Raw genomic sequence first — 23,959 nt, 5'->3', positions numbered from 1 at the left:
TACGTGGGCTGCTGATAGAGCGTAGATTTCTCTCGGCCCAACTCAGGATCTTCCCAGTGACTGAGGACAGGGAGTGGCTTCTTGTTCCTCCCTGTTTGTTCAGGTAGGCTACTGTGGTTGAATTGTCCGAGAGGATTTTTACATTTTTTAGATGGATGGAGGTAGAAAACACATTTATGGCTTCACAGACCACACTTAGTTCCCTCATGTTTGATGAAGCTTGTTGTAGCTCTGTTTTCCATAGGCCCTGTGTCACCTTCCCCTCCATGTGGGCTCCCCAGCCCTGCTGACTGGCATCAGTTGTGATGACTACCTGGCCAGTCTGTCTCCATTCCACCCCCGGGATAGATTTGATTGGTTTGTTAACCAGAATAGGGCCATCTTCAGATATGATAGGATTCTTATTATTTTGTTTAGGAATGTCTGCTTTTTGTCCCAGTTCTTTAGAAGAAAAGCTTGAAGCGTTCTTGAGTGGTGCTGGGCACACTTTACTGACAGCATTGTTGACGTCATGAGTCCCAAGATTATCAGGATATCTCTGAAGGAGGCAACCTTTTGTCGTTGGAAACTCCTGATACTGGAAATTAAATTCTGTTACTTCTGTTCCGGCAGGAAAGAAGTCATAAGGCATGAGTCCAGCAGAACTCCCAAAAAGATGTTTTCCTGTGAGGGAAAAAGACAAGACTTCTGTTGGTTTATTATCCAACCCAGGTTGGCCAGGGTTATAAGGATTGTCTGGAGGTGACACAGAAGGTTTTCTGATGAGGCTGCGATTAAAAAATCGTCCAGGTACGGAACAAATGAAATTCCTGTTAGATGAAAATATGTTGATACTTCCGTCATGATCTTGGTGAATAATCTTGGGGCTGAGCTGAGGCCAAACATAGTGGCATAGAGACCCCTGGAACCATACCGCTGTCCTTAGAAACTTCTGGTCTCTCTTCTGGATTGGAATATGATGATAGGCATCCGCCAGGTCTAATGTTGTCATATAACAATTTTTTGGAAGTAGATTGACCACAGATTTTACGGTCTCCATTTTGAATTTGTTGTAAATATATTTGTTTTGGGTCTTTAAATTTATTATCACCCTGAAAGTACAGTTTCGTTTTCTCACCAGAAATATAGGTGAATAGAATCCCTTTTTCTGTTCCACTACTGGTACTGGAATGCTGTCTCTCTTCTCTAACAGGAGCAATATTTGTTGGTCCATCGCTTCCTGATTTCTTCCTTTTAGTCTGGAGTTTTCCATGTAACGGTCTGGGGGGAGGGGGGGAGACGGGTGAATTCCAGACTGTAGCCTTCTTTTATAACCGCCAGTACCCAGGGGGAGGACTGAATATTTTCCCAAGCTGAGTAAAAACGATTGAGCCTTCCCCCCACTGCTCCTCTGGCATCATTGGGTAGTCAATTGAACAAAGAGGTTTCCTATAAACGTCCTCAAATAGAGGAGTTTGAGTCGGATGCGATTTCTCACTGGTCTATGTCCGAGTATTGTTCCATAACAGAGTCACTTGACGTAGAGAGTCTGGAAGGGATGGCAGACAACTTTGCTTCTACAGAAGCCAAGACTTCCTCTTTAATTATGGTTCTCAAATTTTCAATTAGTGTAGGGGATTCATCAGAGACCACCTTGTCACAACACTTCTGACATAGAGGCTTTTTATAGGAGCTAGAAAGCGCCTTTTTGCAGATGGCACATTTCTTTTTGAGGGACGATTTCCTTTTTGAGACATCTCTCCCCTAGGATACACATTCCAGGACAAAATTGGCAAGTTGTGTTTTTTTTGGAACCGCCTCCAAAGAAAAGTGTCTGTAGTAACAGAAACACACACAAAAAAGTGCCCTCTAAAGATACCCCAGTAACACATAGGGAGGAGGCTTACCGGGCTTGAGGGCCTGGGGGCATCTGTGGGCTTCGTGGGGGGACTCAGAGTCAGCCTGCAGGGACAAAGCTCAGAACAGATAGCTGCCTGGGACGCCAGAAGCCCACGCCGTTTCTACTTCCTGGTCCGGTGACGTCACAGTGCGCCCTGCCGTGCCAACGTATGAACTGTCAGTACAGCGCACGGGAAATTCACGTGGGAGCGTTCCCAGGCCCAGGAATGCCCCTTGATGCCTACAGATCCGTCGGTCCATCTATACAGGACGCGGGAGGTAAAGCCGGGGGTGACCAGCCCCTTCCGGATTTACAGCAAGACGAGGGATGGACAGGCCTTAATGTATCCCGCGATCCCTCCCCCTGCAACGGCCCTTTGGCAGAGCCGGGATTACAAACCAACAAAGGCCGCGCGAGCTGCTGATCCGCGCTCCCGACCTTCTGAGGGACAGGAAACAATTGGAGAGGAAGGATGGAGGGGGCCCTTTATTGGCTGATCTCGCTATTGTTTCCTGTCCCTAAGACGACGGGAAAAAGTGGGTTTTGGAAATCTTCTTAGAAATTGTCTTAGAAAATTCTAAGTCTTTTAAGATCTTAAAATGTTTTATTAAAATTTACAAAATGATGCAAACATGAAAGTAGACATATGGGGAATGTAAGATAATAACTCTCTTATGATGCATCACTATCTGCCTTAGGGAACTTTCACACTAGTGTTTTCCTTTCAGGCATAGAGTTCCGTCACAGAGGCTCTATACCGGAAAAGAACTGTTCAGGTATATCCCCGTGCATTCTGAATGGAGAGTAATCTGTTCAGGATGCATCAGGATGTCTTCAATTCAGTCATTTTGACAGATCAGGCAAAAGAGAAAACCGTAGCATGCTACGGTTTTATCTCCAGCAGAAAAAAAACTGAAGACTTGCATGAATGCCAGATCCACCATTTTTCCATAGGAATGTACCAAAATTTGTCTGACCGCATGACAAGCAGAGAAAGGGATGCGTCTCACAAATGCTGTCAGTCATATCCAGATCGGTGGATCCGGCAGGCAGTTCCGACGACTGAACTGCGTGCCGGCTCACACTGCCGCAAGTGTAAAAGTAGCCTTAGGGTACATTCACACTAGCGTTTTTCTTTTTCTGGCATAGAGTTCCGCCCTAGGGGCTCTATATCGGAAAAGAACTAGGGGCTCTATATCGGAAATTTTTTCACGATCATGAAGTACAATGTGTCGCGAGAAAACAGTCTCAGAATGGCATGGATAAGTAAAAGCATTCCGGAGTTATCACCACATAAAGTGACACGTCAAGTTTCCAAAAAACAACCTGGTCCTTAAGGTGTTAAATGATTCAGTTTTGCATTAGGTGCTGTGAATTCTGTTATAATGGAATCCATAACTGAATTCCCTCACCACCCAAACCTGTAAAGTTAGGGTTTGCTCATCCCTAATTTAAGTATTCTAACTTCCTAAGAAAATAAAATTACATTTACAAAATGATGCCAATATAAAGTAGTCATACTCTATACACCACCACAATGGATTTGAAATGAAACAAACAAGATGTGCTTTAACTGCAGACTGTCAGCTTTAATTTGAGGGGATTTACATCCAAATCGGGTGAACGGCGTAGGAATTACAACAGTGTGCATATGTGCCTCCCACTTGTTAAGGAACCAAAAGTAATGGGACAGAATAATCATAAATCAAACTTCCACTTTTTAATACTTGGTTGCAAATCCTTTGCAGTCAATTACAGCCTGAAGTCTGCAACGCATAGACCTCACCAGACCCTGGGTTTCATCCCTGGTGATGCTCTGCCAGGCCTCTACTGCACCTGTCTTCAGTTCCTGCTTGTTCTTGGGGCATTTTCCCTTCAGTTTTGTCTTCAGCAAGTGAAATGCATGCTCAAATCGGAATCAGGTCAGGTGATTGAATTGGCCATTGCATAACATTCCACTTCTTTCCCTTAAAAAAACTTTGGTTGCTTTTACAGTATGCTTTGGGCCAGCTGCACTGTGAAGCGCCGTCCAAAGAGTTCTGAAGCATTTGGCTGCATATGAGCAGATAATATTGCCCGAAACATTTCAGAATTCATCCTGCTGCTTTTGTCAGCAGTCACATCATCAATAAATACAAGAGAACCAGTTCCATTGGCAGCCATACATGCCCACGCCATGACACTACCACCACCACGCTTCACTGATGAGATGGTATGCTTAGGATCATAAGTAGTTCCTTTCCTTCCCATTACTCTGGTACAAGTTGATCTTGGTCTCATCTGTCCATAGGATGTTGTTCCAGAACCGAGAAGGCTTTTTTAGATGTCGTTTGGCAAACTCTAATCTGGCCTTCCTGTTTGTGAGGCTCACCAATGGTTTACATCTTGTGGTGAACCCTCTGTTTTCACTCTGGTGAAATCTTCTCCTGATTGTTGACTTTGACACACATACACCTACCTCCTAGAGAGTGTTCTTGATCTGGCCAACTCTTGTGAAGGGTGTTTTCTTCCCCAGGGAAAGAATTCTTCGGTCATCCATCACAGTTGTTTTCTATGGTCTTCCTTCTTTTTAAGAATGTTCCAAACAGTTGTTTTGGAGACGCCTAATGTTTTTGCTATCTCTGATGGGTTTGTTTTGTTTTTTCAGCCTAACAAGGGCTTGCTTCACTGATAGTGACAGCTCTTTGGATCTCATCTTGAATCTTGAGAGTTGACAGCAACAGATTACAAATGCAAATAGCACACTTGAAATTAATTCTGGATCTTTTATATGCTCATTGTAATTGGGATAATGAGGGGATAACACACACCTGGCCATGAAAAAGTTGAGAAGCCAATTGTCCCATAACTTTTGGTTCCTTAACAAGTGGGAGTCACATATGCAAACTGTTGTAATTTCTACACCGTTCACCTGATTTGGATGTAAATACCCTCAAATTAAAGCTGACAGTCTGCAGTTAAAGCACATCTTGTTAGTTTCATTTCAAATCCATTGTGGTGGTGTATGGAGCCAAACATGTTACAATTGGATCGATGTCCCAATATTTATGGACCTGAATGTAGTAAATGTTAAGTAATAACTATTCTGTGAATCACTATCAGTATTAAAAGCAAACTTAAATTTAGAAAATGGCATATTTTTCCCAAATTGTCCGTAAACTTTAAAAAAAAAATATAAATAAAAGGTAAAACACATTGATTCTAATTTACCACTGACAAAGTACAATGTGTCACAAGAAAACAATATCAGAATGGCTTGGATAAGTAAAAGTGTTCCAAAGTTATTACCACAAAGTGACGCATGTCAGACTTGCAAAAATCTGCCTTCACCTTAAGGTGAAAAGTGGCTCGGTACTGAAGGGGTTAAAGCTATAGGAAACGTTTAGTAATTATGTTGTGGGATCACATGTTTTAGCAAAGTTGTGATAAATAGCAGCCACTATGAGGAAGTCACTAAAAAAACTCCTCACAGCTCTTACCTAGATATTGACATCCCTGCAAGGAATTGGCTTTGAGGCAGATAGTATTGAACCCCACCCTGTGGCAAACCCGTTAATAGACTGTCATTTTACTGTATAAGGGCTCATGCACATGAGCGTAGCTATTTTTGCGGTCCGCAAATTACGGATCCAGTAACCACGGATACCAGCGATGTGTTATAAATTTTGCAGAATGGAAGGTCGAGCCCTCCACAGAACTGTCCTATCCTTGTCCGTAAAACAGTAGGACACATTCTATTTTTAAAAGGAAGTATGGATGCAGACAGCAAATAGTCTGGATGCAGAAAAACAACAACGATAGTGTGCATGAGTCTTAATGAAGTATTATGTAACTATCTACAGGGCTCCAGACTAAAAAAAAAATAAAAAAAATATCAAGGAGCCATTGATTGGATCCTAACCTGAAAAATTTTGTTAGGAGCTAAATAAAAATTTTTGCCAAATTTAAAATACATACAATTACGATATAATAATAATAATAAAAAAAAAAAAAAAAAAAAAAAAAAAAAAAAAGTCTTACCTAGGGTTGTGAAGATACCAAAATTTTGACTCGATTTCAATACCATAAATAAGTATTGCGATACTAGATACCACGTGAAAAAAATAAACACCAAAAATTGCCACCAATGAAAATCGTTTATGCCTGAATACAAACGCAGGCTGCAGGTACCGGCCATATCTCATACCCGGCCTCTATGACTGCTTAATAGCAGCGGATCGCAGCGCGCGGTCATAGAGGCTGGGTGCCAGGTATGGGATATGGCTGGGACCCGCAGGCTGCATTTGTATTCAGGCATAAACTATATTCATTGGTGGCGCAGTGGCCACAGCCCCTCCCTTCCTCCTCCCTATCAGTCCATTGGTGGCAGCAGCGGTACAGGGAGGAGGGACTGCCTCCTTCACCCCTGTGCTGCTGAGGAGAACATGGTATGTGCTGACAGCAGCGAGTGCCATGTCAGTTTAACTCGTGTGTGAAAGAGGCAGAGCAGAGGAGGGTCTACAAAGTGTCGTCGCCATTTTGCAATTCTAAGTCGCATTTTGGTCGCCATCTGGAGCCCTGTCTACTAATATTTATTAATTCCTCACCATTTACAAAATGTTGTAATGCTTGTAATGCTTACTGTCTGTGAACAGTGACTTTCTTGTCCACACGCAGAGACTGAATAGGGTCAGGTGGCCAATACCGCTAGCAATATTTCTAGTTTAGGGACCAACGTGAGATACTCCGTCTGGAATCCAGGCTGATGCATTTTACACTAACGCACTGCATCAAACAGGTCAGGAGAGAGATACTGACAGCAGATTATTGTGGCTCGCAAGGATTACCTAGACTGGGCAATGATGATGATTAAAGGGGCTGGCACATTGATAGCATATCGCTAGAAGATAAATATTCTAGAGAACAGGGTCCCCCAAAGGGAAAAAGTACACAGTGCATGCTCTCCACTCATATCGATGGGAGTTCAGAAATTAGTTGAGCAAGCTATATTTGGAAGTCCAATAGCAATGAATGAAGCGCACACTGAGCAAGCGCATCCAATGCTTCATTCACTACTTTCAGTACGTCTATAGCGGGGAACAGAGGGTGGCCATGTATGCATGGCTACAATCTGCTCACTTCGCCAGTCCTGTTCTGAAGACAGAAGCGGGTCCCAGATGTTGCACCTGCTTTTATCTGACACTTATGGCACATCCTGGCAATACGCCACCAATGTCCCAGATGAAAATACCAATTTAGGCTTTATTTATTAAAGACGGCACCCATTTAATGGCAATCGTAGCAGTTATTTTACAGATGGTTGGAAATCTTCTGTTAGTGTCATATGATAATTAAATAAAGCTGCACTCACCTGCTCCTCCATAATATCACAGCTTGCGGCACTGATATTGCTACCAGATCGTCTGCAAAGAGAATGAAAGCATGTGTGTATACCATCAATGTCGTAATATAATTAGCATTATTTTTCTGGAATAATGATTTATAAAAATAAAAAATATAAAAAAAAAATAAAAAAAACCTTTTACATTCAGATTTTGCAAAGTTATTGGCAGGTATTTATCTATATGTTTAGTGGTGTCTTACAGATTTCTTTTACTCAAAGTAAATTCACAATTTGCATATTGGCTGCATTTCTGCCATGTTTTTCCTCATAATTTTGTATAAAATTGTTAAAAAATAAAGTCAAGTCCCCTTTGCACAAACCGCTTACAACTATTCAAAAGGCTGCCTCTGGCCTGAGTATCAACACTGCACAAATTACATTTAGTTGAAACCTTGTCCCCAAACTAGTAGACAGAGTATGTATATTTTAACCCCTTAGTGGACCAGCCTGTTTTGGGCCCTACTGACAAAGTGTTTTTGTTCCTTTTTGCATCGTTGCCTTTCAAGAGTTATAACTTTTATATTTTTTTGGTCTATACAGCTGTACAAGGGATTGTTTTTTGCGGGACAAGTTGTAGTCTTTAACCCATAGAGGACCCGCGCCGTACATGTACGGCGCAACCGGATGTGACTTAAGGACCAGCGCCGTATGTGTACGGAGCGTGGTCTGCCGGGCTCTGGGTGAAAATAGTCAAAAAACCGGAGCGCGATGGTTGCTCTTACCGACAGGCAGAAATTACTGGTAAGGGCAGCTCTGTGCCGTGCGAATGGCCGATCAGTGAAGACCGACACATCGCAGCACAGGAAGCATATGTAAGCTGCAGGGCGGATCAAAGGGAGGTGACCGATGCTGAATAAGTAAGCACCTGTCCCCTCTGAGGTTAGGCAGGGGACACCAGTGTTTGAAGTCCCCTGTCAGTGTTGCGATTGGCTGGAACAACGCTCCAGCCAATGGCTGCGCTATAGCTGCACAGGTATGGGCAGAACCTCCCTGCATGCAGCCATTCTAGCTGGTGACTGCATGCTGATGTGGTTCTACCTAATCTAACCCCCTTCCCAAGCCTTAATCCCTGTCCTTAACCACCCCTCTCCCTCCCCGTCCGATTTTGCCTGCGGCGAAGAAACTTAGACATTTGTTGTCACTTTATTTATTTATTTTTTCTGCTCTGCACCACTTTTTCTGTGTGCGATCAGCTGATCAGTCCATACTTCACTGCTCAGCACCTGGGCTTTTATTTGGTGCAGATATATATTTTTTTCATCTGTCCCTTAAATACATATTTTTTCGCTAGTGTTCTTTTTTGGATCTGCAGTAAATTTTTATACTGCATAGTCTGCAATAACGCACCAAACGTCCGCTTGTGTGCGTTCTGCAGCCCTGAGCACCAATAAGTACCATTTTATTTACTGGTCGCTTTTGTACTCAGTTTTTATTTTTATTTTATTGGAGTAAAAAGTACATTTAGTGTTAGATAGAAATCAATTTTAGTTAGGTAGTGTTAGTGTAGATTTGTGCACAAACATAATATCTGTGTGCGTACGGGTGTCCTGCATCTGCTGAGCGCTAATCAGAAACATCAATTTTTATGATCGGTCTGCTCAGTTTACGGTGGAGTTTTTTTTTTTTTTTTTTTCCCCCAAGTAGTTATATATACAGTGGATATAAAAAGTCTACACACCCCTGTTAAAATGTCCGGTTTGTGTGATGTAAAAAACCAAACCACTCAATTGAAAAACAAACTAAAATCTTTTAGGTAGAGGGAAGAAAACATAAAATATGATTGCATAAGTGTGCACACCCTTAAACTAATACTTTTGATTTTATTACAGCAGTCTTTTTGGGTATGAGTCTATCTGCATGGCACATTTTGACTTAGCAAGATATGCCCACTCTTTGCAAAAACACTCCAAATCTATCAGATTGCGAGGGCATCTCCTGTGCACAGCCCTCTTCAGATCACCCCACAGATTTTCAGTCGGATTCAGGTCTGGGCCATTCCAAAACGTTAATCCCTTAAGTAACGGGCTCATTTTCACCTTAGGCTGGGTTCAGACCTGAGCGTTTTACAGCGCTGTAAAATGCTCACGCGTACGATCGCGCTGTAAAACGCCCGACGCCCCAAGAAGTACATGAGCTTCTTTGGGGCGTCTTGTCGCGCGTTCCCGTACATAAACTTCAGCGGGAACGCGCGACAATGGGCGTTCGCTTGTCTCTGTATGCGCGATTGCAAACGCCCGTACAATCGCGCATACAGAGCGTACGTTCAAGTATGCTCAGGTCTGAACCCAGCGTTAAGGACGAGGCAATTTTTTGCAAATCGGACCAGTGTCACTTTATGTGTGAATAACTTTAAAACGCTTTTACTTATCCATGCCATTCTGAGATTGTTTTTTCGTCACATATTGTACCTTATGACACTGGTAAAATGGAGTAAAAATAAATATATCATTTTTATTTATGAAAAAATACCAAATTTACCAAAAATGTGGAAAAATTTGCAAATTTCCAAGTTAAAATTTCTCTACTTCTATAATACATAGTAATACCTCCAAAAATAGTTATTTATTCACATTCCGCATACGTCTACTTCATGTTTGGGTCATTTTGGGAATGCCATTTTGTTTTTTGGGGATGTTACAAGGCTTAGAAGTTTAGAAGCAAATCTTGAAATTTTTCAAAACCCACTTTTTAAGGGCCAATTCAGGTCTGAAGTCACTTTGTGAGGCTTAAATAATAGAAACCACGCAAAAATGACCCCATTTTGGAAAGTACACCCCTCAAGGTATTCAAAATTGATTTTACAAACATTGTTAACCCTTTAGGGTGTTCCACAAGTGTTATTGGCAAATGGAGATTAATTTTCAGAATAAAACATTTTGGGCAAATTCTTAATTTGAATCCATCTTTTCCAGTAGCAAAGCGAGGGTTAACAGCCAAACAAAACTCTATATTTATTGCCCTGACTCTGTAGCTTATAGAAACACCCCATATGTGGTCGTAAACTACTGTACGAGCACATGGCAGGGCGCAGAAGGAAAGGAACACCATATGGTTTCTAGAAGGCAGATTTTGATGGACTGGTTTATTTACACCATATCCCATTTTAAGACCCCCTGATGCACCCTTAGAGTAAAAACTCCCAAAAAGTGACCCCATTTTGGAAACTTTGGGATAAGGTGGCAGTTTTGTAGGGACAATTTTTAGGGTACATATGATTTTTGGTTGCTCTATATCACATTTTTGTGAGGCAAGGTTACAAAAAATTGAAATTCTGAAATGTCATCTCTATTTGCCAATAACTTTTGTGGAACACCTAAAGGGTTAAAAATCAGTTTTGAATACCTTGAGAGGTGTAGTTTCTTAGATGGGGTCACTTTTATAAAGTTTCTACTCTACGAGTGCATCAGGGAGGCTTTAAATGGGGGGACATGCTGCATTATCTGCATAATGCAGGGATTTCCGAATGGCCTCAAAACAGGAACGTGTCATGGCCATACAGTAGAGTGGGGTCTGATAGAGGACGTGCCCACTCCAGTACTGCCTGACACTGGGTTTTTTAACTAGGCCCATGTGCAGCACGAGGCCCCAAAACTTCCTCATCTCGGCTGCACTGACCGGAGTCCAGCCACCAGACCTAGCCAAAAAGGAGTCCGGGTGTTGAGCAATGAACTGTTGGGCGAACAAGTTTGTTTGCTCCACCATCAGATTCACAAAGTGGTCACTGAAAAAAAAAAAAAAAAATAGTCATATTCAGTGAATACCACTGTGGGAATCTGGATTCCTGTCCTGACGGTCCAACAAAGTCAGGAATCACGGGCTCAAAATCCTCTGGGGTACGCCAGATAAGTTCACATGTAGTGGGCTCGGGTGGACATATCTGGTGGGCCGGAATACTAGTACGAGCTCCAGGGTGACTCATACTAGTGTGGGACACAGGGTCCCTGGCATGGGGGTCCCCTTGCTCTGCCTGGCGGGGGCTCATCATCATCACTATATGATGAGGACGACGTGGGTAACAAGAGGAAAGTGGGGTCATCCTCGTCCTCACTGGGGCTCTCGGAGTCGGAGGCAAGCAGGGTGTATGCCTCCACGGCAAAGAACAGCTGGCGGGCCATAAGGGAGTGTGTGTGCGTCTAAAACTTTATTTATAGTGTGTGTGTGACAGGTTTTCTTTCCCTAAAACCTGTCCCTGCGAATTTTGGTGGCTCACGTGGGGGTGATGGAGGTGCTGGGACACCACCAATCACCAACCTATTCCGGGTTATCGGGTCACAGGAGACCCGAATGACCTGGAAACGCAGCAAACCACAGATCTCAATTGACCTGTGGTTTGCTGCGATCACCGATTTGAGGGGGGGGGGGGGGGTCGGGGGGGTCACAGGACCCGCCTTGGTATTGTCACAGAGTGCCTGCTGAATGATTTCAGCAGACACTCTGTTCCGATCGCTGCCCGCCGCGTGGCGGTGATTGGAAATGCACAGAGCGTACCTGTACACCCTGTGCCCTTAAGGACTCTGACATCAGGGCGTACAGGTACGCCCTGTGTCTGTAAGAGGTTAATATTCCTCTCGTGAAGCCATTCCTTTGTTGATTTGGATGTAGGATTTGGGTCATTGTCATGCTGAAAGATGAAGTTCCTCTTCATATTCAGCTTTCTAACAGAAGCCTGAAATTTGTGTGCCAAAATTGACTGGTATTTGGAACCATTCATAATTCCCTCTAGCTTAACTAAGGCCCCAGTTCCAGCTGAAGAAAAACATAGCATGATGCTGCCACCACCATGCTTCACTGTAGGTATGGTGTTCTTTTGGCAAAGTGCACTGTTGTTTTTGTGCCAAACATATCTTTTGGAATTATGGCTAAAAAGTCCAACCTTGGTTTCATCAGACAGATCATAACACCTTTTCCCACATGCTTTTGGTAGACTTTAGATGTGTTTTTGCAAAATGTAGCCTGGCTTAGATGTTTTTCTTTGTAAGAAAAGGCTTTCGTCTTGCCACTCTACCCCATAGCCCAGACATATGAAGAAAACGTGAGATTGTTGTCACATGTACCACACAGCCAGTACTTGCCAAATATTCCTGCAGCTCCTTTAATGTTGCTGTAGGCCTCTTGGTAGCCTCACAGACAAGTTTTCTTCTCGTCTTTTCATAAATTTTGGAGGGACGTCCAGTTCTTGATAATGTCACTGTTGTGCCATATTTTCTCCACTTGATGATGACTGTCTTCACTGTGTTCCATGGCATATCTAATACCTTTGAAATTATTTTGTACTCTTCTCCTGACTGATACCTTTTTAACAATGAGATCCCTCTGATGCTTTGGAAGACATCTCTGGATCTTGGCTTTTTTTTTTTACATTTTAACAGGGGTGTGTAGACTTTTTAAATCCACTGTGTGTGTATGTGTTATATATATATATATATATATATATATATATATATAGTGTGTGTGTTATAGTTTGGTAGGGTTAGTGCAGATTTTTGCACGCAAATAATATCCGTGTGCGTGCGCAAGTCCTGCACCTGTTGAGCGCTGATCAAAAAACATCGATTTTTCTGACTGCTCAGCTCAGTTTACTGTGCATTTTTTTTTCCATGTAGTTTAAATATATATATATATATATATATATATATATATATATACACACACACACACACACACACACCTAAAGAATTATTAGGAACACCATACTAATAAGGTGTTGGACCCCCTTTTGCCTTCAGAACTGCCTTAATTCTACGTGGCATTGATTCAACAAGGTGCTGATAGCATTCTTTAGAAATGTTGGCCCATATTGATAGGATAGCATCTTGCAGTTGATGGAGATTTGAGGGATGCACATCCAGGGCACAAAGCTCCCATTCCACCACATCCCAAAGATGCTCTATTGGGTTGAGAGCTGGTGACTGTGGGGGCCATTTTAGTACAGTGAACTCATTGTCATGTTCAAGAAACAAATTTGAAATTAATCGAGCTTTTTGACATGGTGCTTTATCCTGCTGGAAGTAGCCATCAGAGGATGGGTACATGGTGGTCATGAAGGGACGGACATGGTCAGAAACAATGCTAAGGTAGCCCGTGGCATTTAAACTATGGCCAATTGGCACTAAGGGGCCTAAAGTGTGCCTAGAAAACATCCCCCACACCATCACCAGCCTGCACAATGGTAACAAGGCATGATGTATACATGTTCTCATTCTGTTTATGCCAAATTCAGACTCTACCATTTGAATGTGTCAACAGAAATCGAGACTCATCAGACAAGGCAACATTTTTCCAGTCTTCAACAGTCCAATTTTGGTGAGCTCATGCAAATTGTAGCCTCTTTTTCCTATTTGTAGTAGAGATGAGTGGTACCCGGTGGGGTCTTCTGCTGTTGTAGCCCACCCGCCTCAAGGTTGTGCGTGTTGTGGCTTCACAAATGCTTTGCTGCATACCTCTGTTGTAACGAGTGGTTATTTCAGTCAACGTTGCTCTTCTAATCAGCTTGAATCAGTCGGCCCATTCTCCTCTGACCTCTAGCATCAACAAGGCATTTTCTCCCACAGGACTGCCGCATACTGGATGTTTTTCCCTTTTCACACCATTCTTTGTAAACCCTAGAAATGGTTGTGCGTGAAAATCCCAGTAACTGAGCAGATTGTGAAATACTCAGACCGGCCCGTCTGGCACCAACAACCATGCCACGCTTAAAATTGCTTAAATCACCTTTCTTTCCCATTCTGACATTCAGTTTGGAGTTCAGGAGATTGTCTTGACCAGGACCACAACCCTAAATGTGCATTGAAGCAACTGCCATGTGATTGGTTGACTAGATAATCGCATTAATGAGAAATAGAACAGGTGTTCCTAATAATTCTTTAGGTGAGTGTGTATATATATATATATATATATATATATATATCGTGTTAGTGTTGGTTTGTGCGTGCATGCAATAATTTTTTTAAGAAGCCAAACGTCAGACAATATGATATTTTATACCAGACTCCAATTTACAGTAACACCATGACCCGGAAGAGTTTTGAGACAATTCGGAAATTCCTACACTACAAGGACAATACACAGTGCCCACTCCAAATTGACCCAACATTTGACCGTCTGTTTCAGGTTAGGCCTGTCCTTGACCACTTTAAAACACCAAGTTTGCTGAGGTGAACACCCCTGATAAAAATGTATGTGTAGATGAGTCCCTGTTATTTTTCCAAGGGAGGGTTAGATTCTGCCAGTACCTGCCTAGCAAACGGGCAAAGTATGGCATAAAAATTTACAAAACTTTGTGAGTAGCTCAGGGTACACCCACAAGTTAAGCATTTATGAAGAAAAAGATTGCCGCATAGAACCCCCAGAATGCCCCCCCCCCCCCAATCATAGGAGTTAGGGGAAAAATTGTGTAGGACTTTCTGCACCCACTGTTGGATAAGTGTTACCACTTCTATGTGGATAAATAGTAAACCAGCATACCCCTATTCAGGTCCCTAACGGCCAGAAGTACTGTGGCTTGCAGCACAGTGCGCAAATATAACAGAGTCCTCCCTAGATCCCTGGTAGGCCAACCACTGAGAATGGGTGAAAGCAGGGCTTTACTCCGTGAGAAAATGTTGGACGTTAAGTACAAGGACAAGATGTCGTTTTATTGACCACCGTTCACACAAATACCAGCTCACCTGCTCATGTGCGAGGTACCACTAACACTGTCCCCAAACCAGTTTGCATCCTGGACTACAATAAGCACATGGTAGGGGTTGATCTTTCAGATCAAGTTCTGAAGCCCTACAGTGCCACACGAAACAAAGAAACATAGAATGTGTCAGCAGATAAGAACCATTTGGCCCATCTAGTCTGCCCAATATACTGAATACTATGAATAGCCCTTGGCGCTATCTTATATGAAGGATGGCCGTACGTCTATCCCATGCATGCTTAAACTCCTTCACTGTATTTGCAGCTACCACTTTTGCAGGAAGGCTATTCCATGCATCCACTACTCTCTCAGTAAAGTAATACTTACTGATATTACTTTTAAACCTTTGTCCCTCTAATTTGAAACTATGTCCTCTTGTAGCAGTTTTTCTTCTTTTAAATATTTTCTCCTCTTTTACCTTGTTAATGCCCTTTATGTATTTAAAAGTTTCTATCATATCCCCTATGTCTCGTCTTTCTTCCAAGCTATACATGTTAAGGTCCTTTAATCTTTCCTGGTAAGTTTTATCCTGCAAACCATGTACTAGTTTAGTAGCTCTTCTCTGAACTCTCAAATCAAAATTCATCTGGAGATATGGTCTCCAGTACTGCACACAATACTCCAAATGAGGTCTCACTAGTGCTCTGTAGAGTGGCATGAGCACCTCCCTCTTTCTACTGGTAATGCCTCTCCCTATACACCCAAGCATTCCGATAGCATTTCCTGCAGCTCTATGACATTGTCTGCCTACCTTTAAGTCTTCTGAAATAATGACCCCTAAATTCCTTTCCTCAGATACTGAGGTTAGGACTGTATCGCTGATTTTATATTCACTGCTTTTTACGCCCCAGGTGCATTAACTTGCACTTAACATTACATTTTAGTTGACAGATTTTTAACCATTCCTCTAGTTTTCCTAAATCCTTTTCCATCTGGTGTATCCCTACAAATCTTTGTGTCATCAGCAAAAAAAGACACACCTTACCATTGAGGCCTTCTGCAATTTCGCTGATAAAGATATTAAAAAATATGGGCCCAAAGAACAGATCCCCGAGGTACCCCACTGGTAACAAGACCATGGTCTGAATATACTCCATTGACTACAACCCTCTGTTGTCTGTCCCTCAGCCACTGCCTAATCCATTCAACAATATGGGAGTCCAAGCACAAAAGCCTTACTAAAGTCTAGATAAGCGATGTCTACTGCACCTCTGCCATCTATTAGTCACCCAATAAAAAAAAAAAAATCTATAAGATTAGTTTGACGTGATCTCCCTGAAGTAAACCCATGCTGTTTTTCATCTTTTAATCCATGGGATTTTAGATGTTCCACAATCCTCTCCTTAAGTATGGTTTCCATTAATTTCCCTAATATTGATGTCAGGCTTACTGGCCTATAGTTGCCCAATTCCTCCATACTACCTTTCTTGTAAATGGGAACAACATTTGCTAATTTCCAATCTTCTGGGACGACTCCTGTTACCAGTGATTGGTTAAATAAATCTGTTAATGGTCTAGTATTAATTTCAACCTTGATGTACCCTGTAATTTTACAACCTTATACCTCTGATTAAGTCTGCATAGCTTACATATCCACGTTTCACAAACCACTACATATTCACTTCTGAGAAACACCTGTTAGGTCAAAAGTGCCCTTTCCAACCCTTAAAATGTTTGCATGGGTGTCCACTTGCCAAAATGGGTAACTTCTTGGAGTTTTTCATTTCTGGGGGAAATTTATTTAATGTGACACGGCACCTAAAATTCATGTCCGTTTATTCAGGCCTGCAAAATCCATATTTTTGCAGTTTGCCTCTAGAGACCTGCTGTGCACCAATACAGCAGGCTACAACCACAAATGGGGTGTCTGCAAAAAGGGGAGAAAATGGGGAAAATATACTGGGGAGCATTTTCTCCTTTAACCCCTTGTGAAAAAAAAATTGGGTCTGCTAGTAATTATTTTTCTTTCACAAATGTGTGTTATGAAATCCTTTCACAAGTGTTTCTGTCTTCTGTGAGACACCCGTTTGCTGAAAAAGGAGATTTTTGTATAACTTACCAGTAAAATCTCTCTCTTGCTCTTCATTGGGGGACACAGGAACCGTTGGTATAGCTATGTCCTCTAGGAGGCGTAAACACTAGTACAAGCTGTTAGCTCCTCCCCTGGCAGCTATACCCCCTCCAGCCTGGAGAGAGAGTTTCAGTTTGTGTACAAGCAGTAGGAGAAGCAAGCCAACCAAAGAAAAACACGTGGAACACCAACCATTTCAAAAAGGACCCAATAGGGTTCTAACCAGCATCAGCCACAACTGTGGTTGAACAACAATACTGGGTGGGTGCAGTGTCCCCCAATGAAGAGCGAGAAATAGATTTTACTGGTAAGTTATCCAAAAATCTCCTTTTCTCACTCATTCATTGGGAGACACAGGAACCGTGGGACGTCCGACAGCAGTCCACAGGGAGGGAAAAACCACATACCCATGGAAGCAAGCCACCTGCAGGCATCTAAGAACTGTCGCCTGCAAGACCACGCGGCTCAAGGCAGCGACTGCCGATGCATAAGTATGCACCTGGTACATTTTTGTGAACGTGTGTAAGGAGGACTAAGTAGCCGCCTTACACAACTGTGCAGCCAAAGCGCAATTCCTCCAAGCCCAAGAAAGCGCCTACCGCTCTGGTGGAGTGAGCCGTGACACCTAAGAGCAGAACCCTGATCCGGGCGCGGTATGCTTCAGTACTTACAGACCGAATCCAACGTGCAATCGCCACGTTGGAGGCCGCCAATCCCTAGCGAGGACCCTCTGTAAGACAAAAAGGGGTTCCGTACGCCGGAAGGGTTCCTCCGTACCGTACTTTACTGCCTTGGGATCTGAATATAGTTCTCTCAGTATTCTAGTCTTCTCCCATTGAGCCCTTGCGAGCGATCTCTCTATCTGGCTCCTGTCCTAGAAGGTAGTTTGTTCTTGTGGCCATCACATCCATCATACGGGTGTCCGAAATGGGGGTGCTTTCAAGCAGAAAACCCTTCCTGGTTCTTCACAAGGATAAGGTGGTTCTCCGGCCCATTCCTTCTTCTACCGAAGATGGTCTCTGACTTCCATATCAATGAAGAAATTGTCCTTCCTTCACGGTCCCTCAAATTCACACCCTATGGAAGGGAGTTACATTATTGGATGTTGTCAGAGCTTCCCTGAAGGAAGGTTTCCAAGGGCACGGGGGGAACCAGAGGACGCTGGAAAGCTGCCCCAGCGCCAACACCTGACCCATAAAGGGACTAAGGGCTAAACCAAGGTCCAACCCTGATTGTAGAAAGGATAGGACCGTGGGGAGACAAAAAAAAAAAAAAAAAACGGAGTGAGGGGATGTCCCGGCTTTCACAGAAGCCCAGGAAAGACCTCCAGGTCCTGGGCGATGCAGGCCTCCTGGCCTGAATCATAGTGCGGATGATGTCCTCCGAAAATCTTCTCCACGTCAGAATGACTGTTTCAATAGCCACGCCGTCAACCAAGACCCTAAATGCTGATGTAAGACCGGACCCTGAAGGTAGTCTCCGAGCAGTGACCAAGGGATGTCTCTTAGAAGGAGAAAGAGGTCGGCGTACCAAACGAGACAGGGCCAATCCAGAGCGACTAGGATTTGTCGGAATGCCCTCCATCTTGATCTTCTGTAGAACCCTCGGTAGGAGGGGAAGGAGAAAAATCACGTAAGGAGGGAGAACTCCTGCCAAGGAGATATCAGGGCGTCCATGCCGCATGCTTCCGGAACTCTTGCTCGGGAGAGAAAGGTGGGAAGCTGTCGTGTAGATACCGTTAGCACACCCGGACCAATGGAAGGAGTCCCTGTAGAAAGAGGGATGTGGAGGGTGCCACAGCCCACCATTCAGGACGGGAGCGTGTCTGGAATGGAAGGCCACCAAACGAATACCTCGCGCAAATGCAGATGAGGGAAGGTAGTAACATAGGAACTACCAAGGCATGCGGGGTGGCTATGAACCATGAGTCAGAGGAGGAAAAAAGACAGGAGAAGTATAGGCTAGGTCTAAGCCCATTCCCCGCTGATACCAGCGTTATACAGAAGTAGCCAGGAATTAAGTGGCTGTGCAAAAACTCTGCCTCAGTAGGAAGCCAGGCAAAGAGTCACACTGTATTGCGAGCCCCATACCCCACAGCAGAGGAGGGGGCCACCCGCAGAGGCCACCGAATTCAGTGCTAGAAGAGTCCACCACCTGACGAAAGAGCTGTGCAGTAAGAACCCAAGTATATAGTGGTAACACAATACCGCTCCCACAGTAGTAGCCAGCGCTTGCCCTATCAGCGCAAAACTAAGGGGGAGGCCTGAGACTATCCGTAGAAGCCACGTACTATACTGCCCCAGTTAAGTAGCGCTAACCTTAAAAACTCTTCCTGGAAGGGCGCTGAACTGGAGCAACTGCCAAGCTAGTGCCAGGGTAGGACCCCTACCTGAGGGGATGTCCCACTGCAGCTACCACTAACTCGAGCTTTAGCGAAAAGCTGCACCTGTGGAGGAGAACACGCTGTAGCAGCTAAACCAGAGTGCCCGCATAACCACTTTCCTAGAGAAGGAGGCGTGGTGGATAGAGAATACAGAGTCAGCGAAACACTCGACTCGCTGGAACGTACTCACCATATATGTGCAATGGTGTACGCACTACTTATTGATGCGGACGATAACATGACCGCTGTAACAATTGAGGCCAATGGAGATGGGGGGGGGGGGGTCTCTAGGACACATAAGTGATGCTATGTAACCCCCTGAAAAGACAGGGGATGTTATAATAATGCCCAAAACCAGCACCAAAAAAGAGAAGGATACAATGAGGAATAGCCACTGTATCCAGTGGCAGCACCCATATACCAATAGAGTAAGGGTACCTGGCACCCATTGGTATCGACTGTGCCACGCCCCCTTGAAAAAATAAACAAAAGCACCGAGAGCCGTGGCGCAGTTGAATTCCAGCATCCGAACATGTTTAGTTATTCCCCCGCTAGTGGATCACTTGTGGAAGGGGGTAACGCAACAGGAAGCACAGTGATGTGCAACACTCCGCCTACGGAAGGATAGCGCAACAGTCGGGACCGTATCCATTGGTGGTGCAATTACCCTACCTATGGAAGGTGGAATGCATACGGCAAGTACTCAAGCCAGTGGTAGGGAAAATACTCCACCTATGAAGGGGGTTAATGCCCACAGCGAGAACTAGTGCATATGGCGAGTCCTGTACCCCGTGAGAGTGCAATTATTGCACCTAAGTAAGGGGGTAATGCATACAGCACACATTGTAACCAGTGATAATGTCATTGCGCCACCTATGGAAGGGGCTAATGCATACGGCAGGTACTGAACCCAGTGAAGATGCAATTCCGCCACCTACAGAAGGGGGAAGTATACGCAGGGAACAATGTATAAGGCAAGTACTGTGTCCTGAAGTAGTGCAAGAACTCCACCTATGGAAGGGGGTAAAGCATACGACAAGTACTTCTGGCCACCGTAGATGCAATCTTGGGAGATTGCTTAGGATTCATGTCAGGGTCTGAATCAGTGATTCTCTTGGTTTGTGGACAGTCAAGACAAAGGAGCTCAGTGTGGACCTGCGGCTGCGTATTGTGGCTGCTCACAAGTCAGAAAAGGGCTACAAGGCAATTTCTAAATGTTTTCAAGTTCCAGTGGCTACAGTAGAGTAGTATTAAAAAATACAAGATGTCCCGGACTGAGGAAAATCTCAGAGGACGTGGTCGGAAGCCAAAAGTGACACCTGTGCTGCCCAGGAGCATAGTTAGAGAGGTGAAAAAGAATCCAAGGATCACCACCAAGGCCATCCTGGTGGTAAATCGGGGCTCTGCTGGTGGCAATGTCTCAAGGCAGACAGTCCAACAGACACTGCACACTGCTGGGTTCCACGGATGCAGACCAAGGAGGACGCCAATTCTCCAGATAAGGCACACAAAAGCTTGCTTGGCCTTTGCAATAGCTCATCTGGACAAAGACGACAACTTCTGGTCTTGTGTTATGGTCAGATGAAACAAAAATTTAATTGGCCACAATGATGTTTCCTTCATTTGGCGTAAAAAAGGCCTTCAACCCAAAGAACACCATCCCCACTGTCAAACATGGTGGTGGGAACCTAACGCTTTGGGTCTTTTTCAGCCAATGGGCCAAAGAACCAAATCACATTAAACGGCACCATGAAAAAAAGAGCAATACATGAGGATTCTCAACGACAACATCAGGCAGTCTGCAGAGAAACTTGGCCTTGGACACCAGTGTACATTTCAGCATGACAATGACCCAAACCACACAGCAAAAGTGGTGAAGAAATGGTTAGCAGACAACATTAACATTTTGGAGTGGCCCAGCCAGAGTCCAAACTTGAATCCAATTGAGAATCTGTGGAGGGAGCTAAAGATCAGGGTGATGGCAAGAAGACACTCCAAACTGAAAGATTTGGAGCTCATTGCTAAAGATGAATGGGCAAAAATACCCCCCCCCCACACACACACACACACACAATAATGCCTCTTGTACATAGTCTTATCTTTTGGGAGAACAAGATTGATGGCTGGCACTCTGCTGAGTATAGAGTTATCTTCGGTGCTCAATTAAGTAAAATTGTAGAATAATTCACGGCACTCAAAATTTTTAGATGTGAATAAGGAAGGTAATTTTATTTGAAATGCCACTAGTGATTATCAGTTACATAGGCCAACGTTTCGGTCCTCCCCAACCTTGTTCACGGCCTGTTAATTACAATAACACACAATCAATATATGAAAAAGGAAATTAAGCAAAATAATTTTTTAACAAAAAAAATACAATCATAGGGGCAAATCTACCATATATATATACATACACACAATATCCTATACTATATTGATATTCTAGTCTGCAAATATAAATCAATAAATAATCTGATCATGGGGTGGTAATCACTGAAATATATCTACAAATTGTTTATATCACAGGCATAAAAGGGCATTAAATAGCCAGAAAGTACTAAACCAAACAAGAAAAGAAGAAAATCAAACTTTGTCAAAGATACTTGAAACAGATTATGGCTTTTGTACAGCTCTTAATGGAGAAACAGAACAATGTTGAACAGAGAACCTCTATGGAAAGTCACTATATGTATATAGGGAGAGGACTGCAATCGATTAAACCACTCAGGGCTAGTGGGTCTATGTAAGCATCACATTCCATATAGCATATCGATCATCTAGCATACTACATAAATACAAATATTTACCCAATAGTGAAACATCAACGTCTGATAGAAATGTCTGACAAGTTTAAAACACGTGGTTATCCTCAAGGCCTCCTAGAGAAGGAGATCAAGTGGATTACCCAAGGTAACCATGAATTGAGACCTCCACGAATACAACAATCTGTACCTAGAATTCCATTAGTAGTGACCTAGCACCCGTTTGTACCGAAGAATCAACGGATCATACAGAAAAACTGGCCGCTATTAGGTAAATTTTACCCCGATATAAAAAAATTTAATAACCCCATTAGAATGTGCTATAAGCGCCCAAAAAATCAACGTGACACCCTAATTAAAGCAGATATTGGCCCCGAGAAAAAGTAAACAAGACAGACTGTATTCTCTAGTCCAAAAATGGGTACCTTTCCGTGCTTGAACTGTGTACAATGCACTCATGTCATGAAAAGGGAACACTTTTACACATCCACACACGGGCAGGAAATACAATATAAAAGGCTTTTTCACATGCGCTACCTCATTCGTTATTTATCTAATCAAGTGCCCGTGCGGCCTCGCTTACGTTGGGGAAACTTCCCAGTGTGCGCGAGACCGCATTGGCAAACATAAATCTGATATACGTTGTAATAAATCGGAACTCCCGATACCCCATCACTTTATTCAGGCCGGTCACCATATTAGTCAACTTAGGCCTCTTTCACACTTGCGTTGTCCGGATCCGGCGTGTACTCCACTTGCCGGAATTACACGCCGGATCCGGAAAAACGCAAGTGAACTGAAAGCATTTGAAGACTGATCCGTCTTCAAAATGCGTTCAGCGTTACTATGGCAGCCAGGACGCTATTAAAGTCCTGGTTGCCATAGTCGTAGTGGGGAGCGGGGGAGCAGTATACTTAGTCTGTGCGGCTCCCGGGGCGCTCCAGAATGACGTCAGAGCGCCCCCTTGTGCATGGATGACGTGTCATGTGATCACGTCATCCATGCGCGTGGTGCGCCCTGACGTCACTCTGGAGCGCCCCAGGAGCCGCACGGACTGTAAGTATACTGCTCCCCCGCTCCCCACTACACTTTACCATGGCTGCGGGACTTTAGCGTCCCGGCAGCCATGGTAACCATTCAGAAAAAGCTAAACGTCGGATCCGGCAATGCGCCGAAACAACGTTTAGCTTAAGGCCGGATCCGGCCTTGCGGCAAGACTTCAGGATTTTTGGCCGGAGCAACAAGGCGCAGCATGCTGCGGTATTTTCTCCGGCCAAAAAACGTTCCGGTCCGGAAATGAAGACATCCTGAACGGATTTCTCTCCATTCAGAATGCATTAGGATAAAACTGATCAGGATTCTTCCGGCATAGAGCCCCGACGACGGAACACATTCCCCTATCACGTCGGGGCGGAAATCGAAAACGTCTACTCCAAAAACGTGAATCATACTGGATATATGAATTAAGGACACTGGCTCCATTGGGCCTAAACCGTGACACTGAGTTCTATATAGAATGAAATCACAATAATCCTTTTTTCTTCTTCTTTTTCTTTTTATGGCAATTACAGACAAAATGACTAATTACAGGTAGGATTTTTAATGGAATTGTGGTGTCTTGTCCATGATAAGTTTAGTAGATTAACATACTGATGTTAACTAATATACTAACATACTTATCTATTGATAATACTCCTTTAGTTATCATTTGATATCTGATCTATGGATTTTTGCGTGTAGCCTGATCTCAGATATTCATTTGGATTATAAGGTGTGGTTTTTGGTTTGTACTGAATC

The 23,959-nt window shown here is 43.6% G+C and overlaps 1 protein-coding gene across 1 annotated transcript in view; it reads right to left on the bottom strand.

The window, feature by feature from the left end:
* Positions 1-23,959, bottom strand: part of LOC122942438 (oxysterol binding protein) — a 362,440-nt gene that overhangs the window by 146,198 nt on the left and 192,283 nt on the right. Inside the window, exon 6 of the mRNA XM_044300057.1 lies at positions 7,230-7,281. Within this exon, the coding sequence (XP_044155992.1) occupies positions 7,230-7,281 (52 nt within the window). The remainder of the gene's footprint in view (positions 1-7,229; positions 7,282-23,959) is intronic.

The sequence above is a fragment of the Bufo gargarizans genome, chromosome 6 (genome assembly GCF_014858855.1).
Source record: "Bufo gargarizans isolate SCDJY-AF-19 chromosome 6, ASM1485885v1, whole genome shotgun sequence".
NCBI classification, from domain to species: domain Eukaryota; kingdom Metazoa; phylum Chordata; class Amphibia; order Anura; family Bufonidae; genus Bufo; species Bufo gargarizans.
The sequence above is the reverse complement of the archived record's forward strand: the minus strand, read 5'-3'. Positions and strand labels throughout refer to the sequence as shown.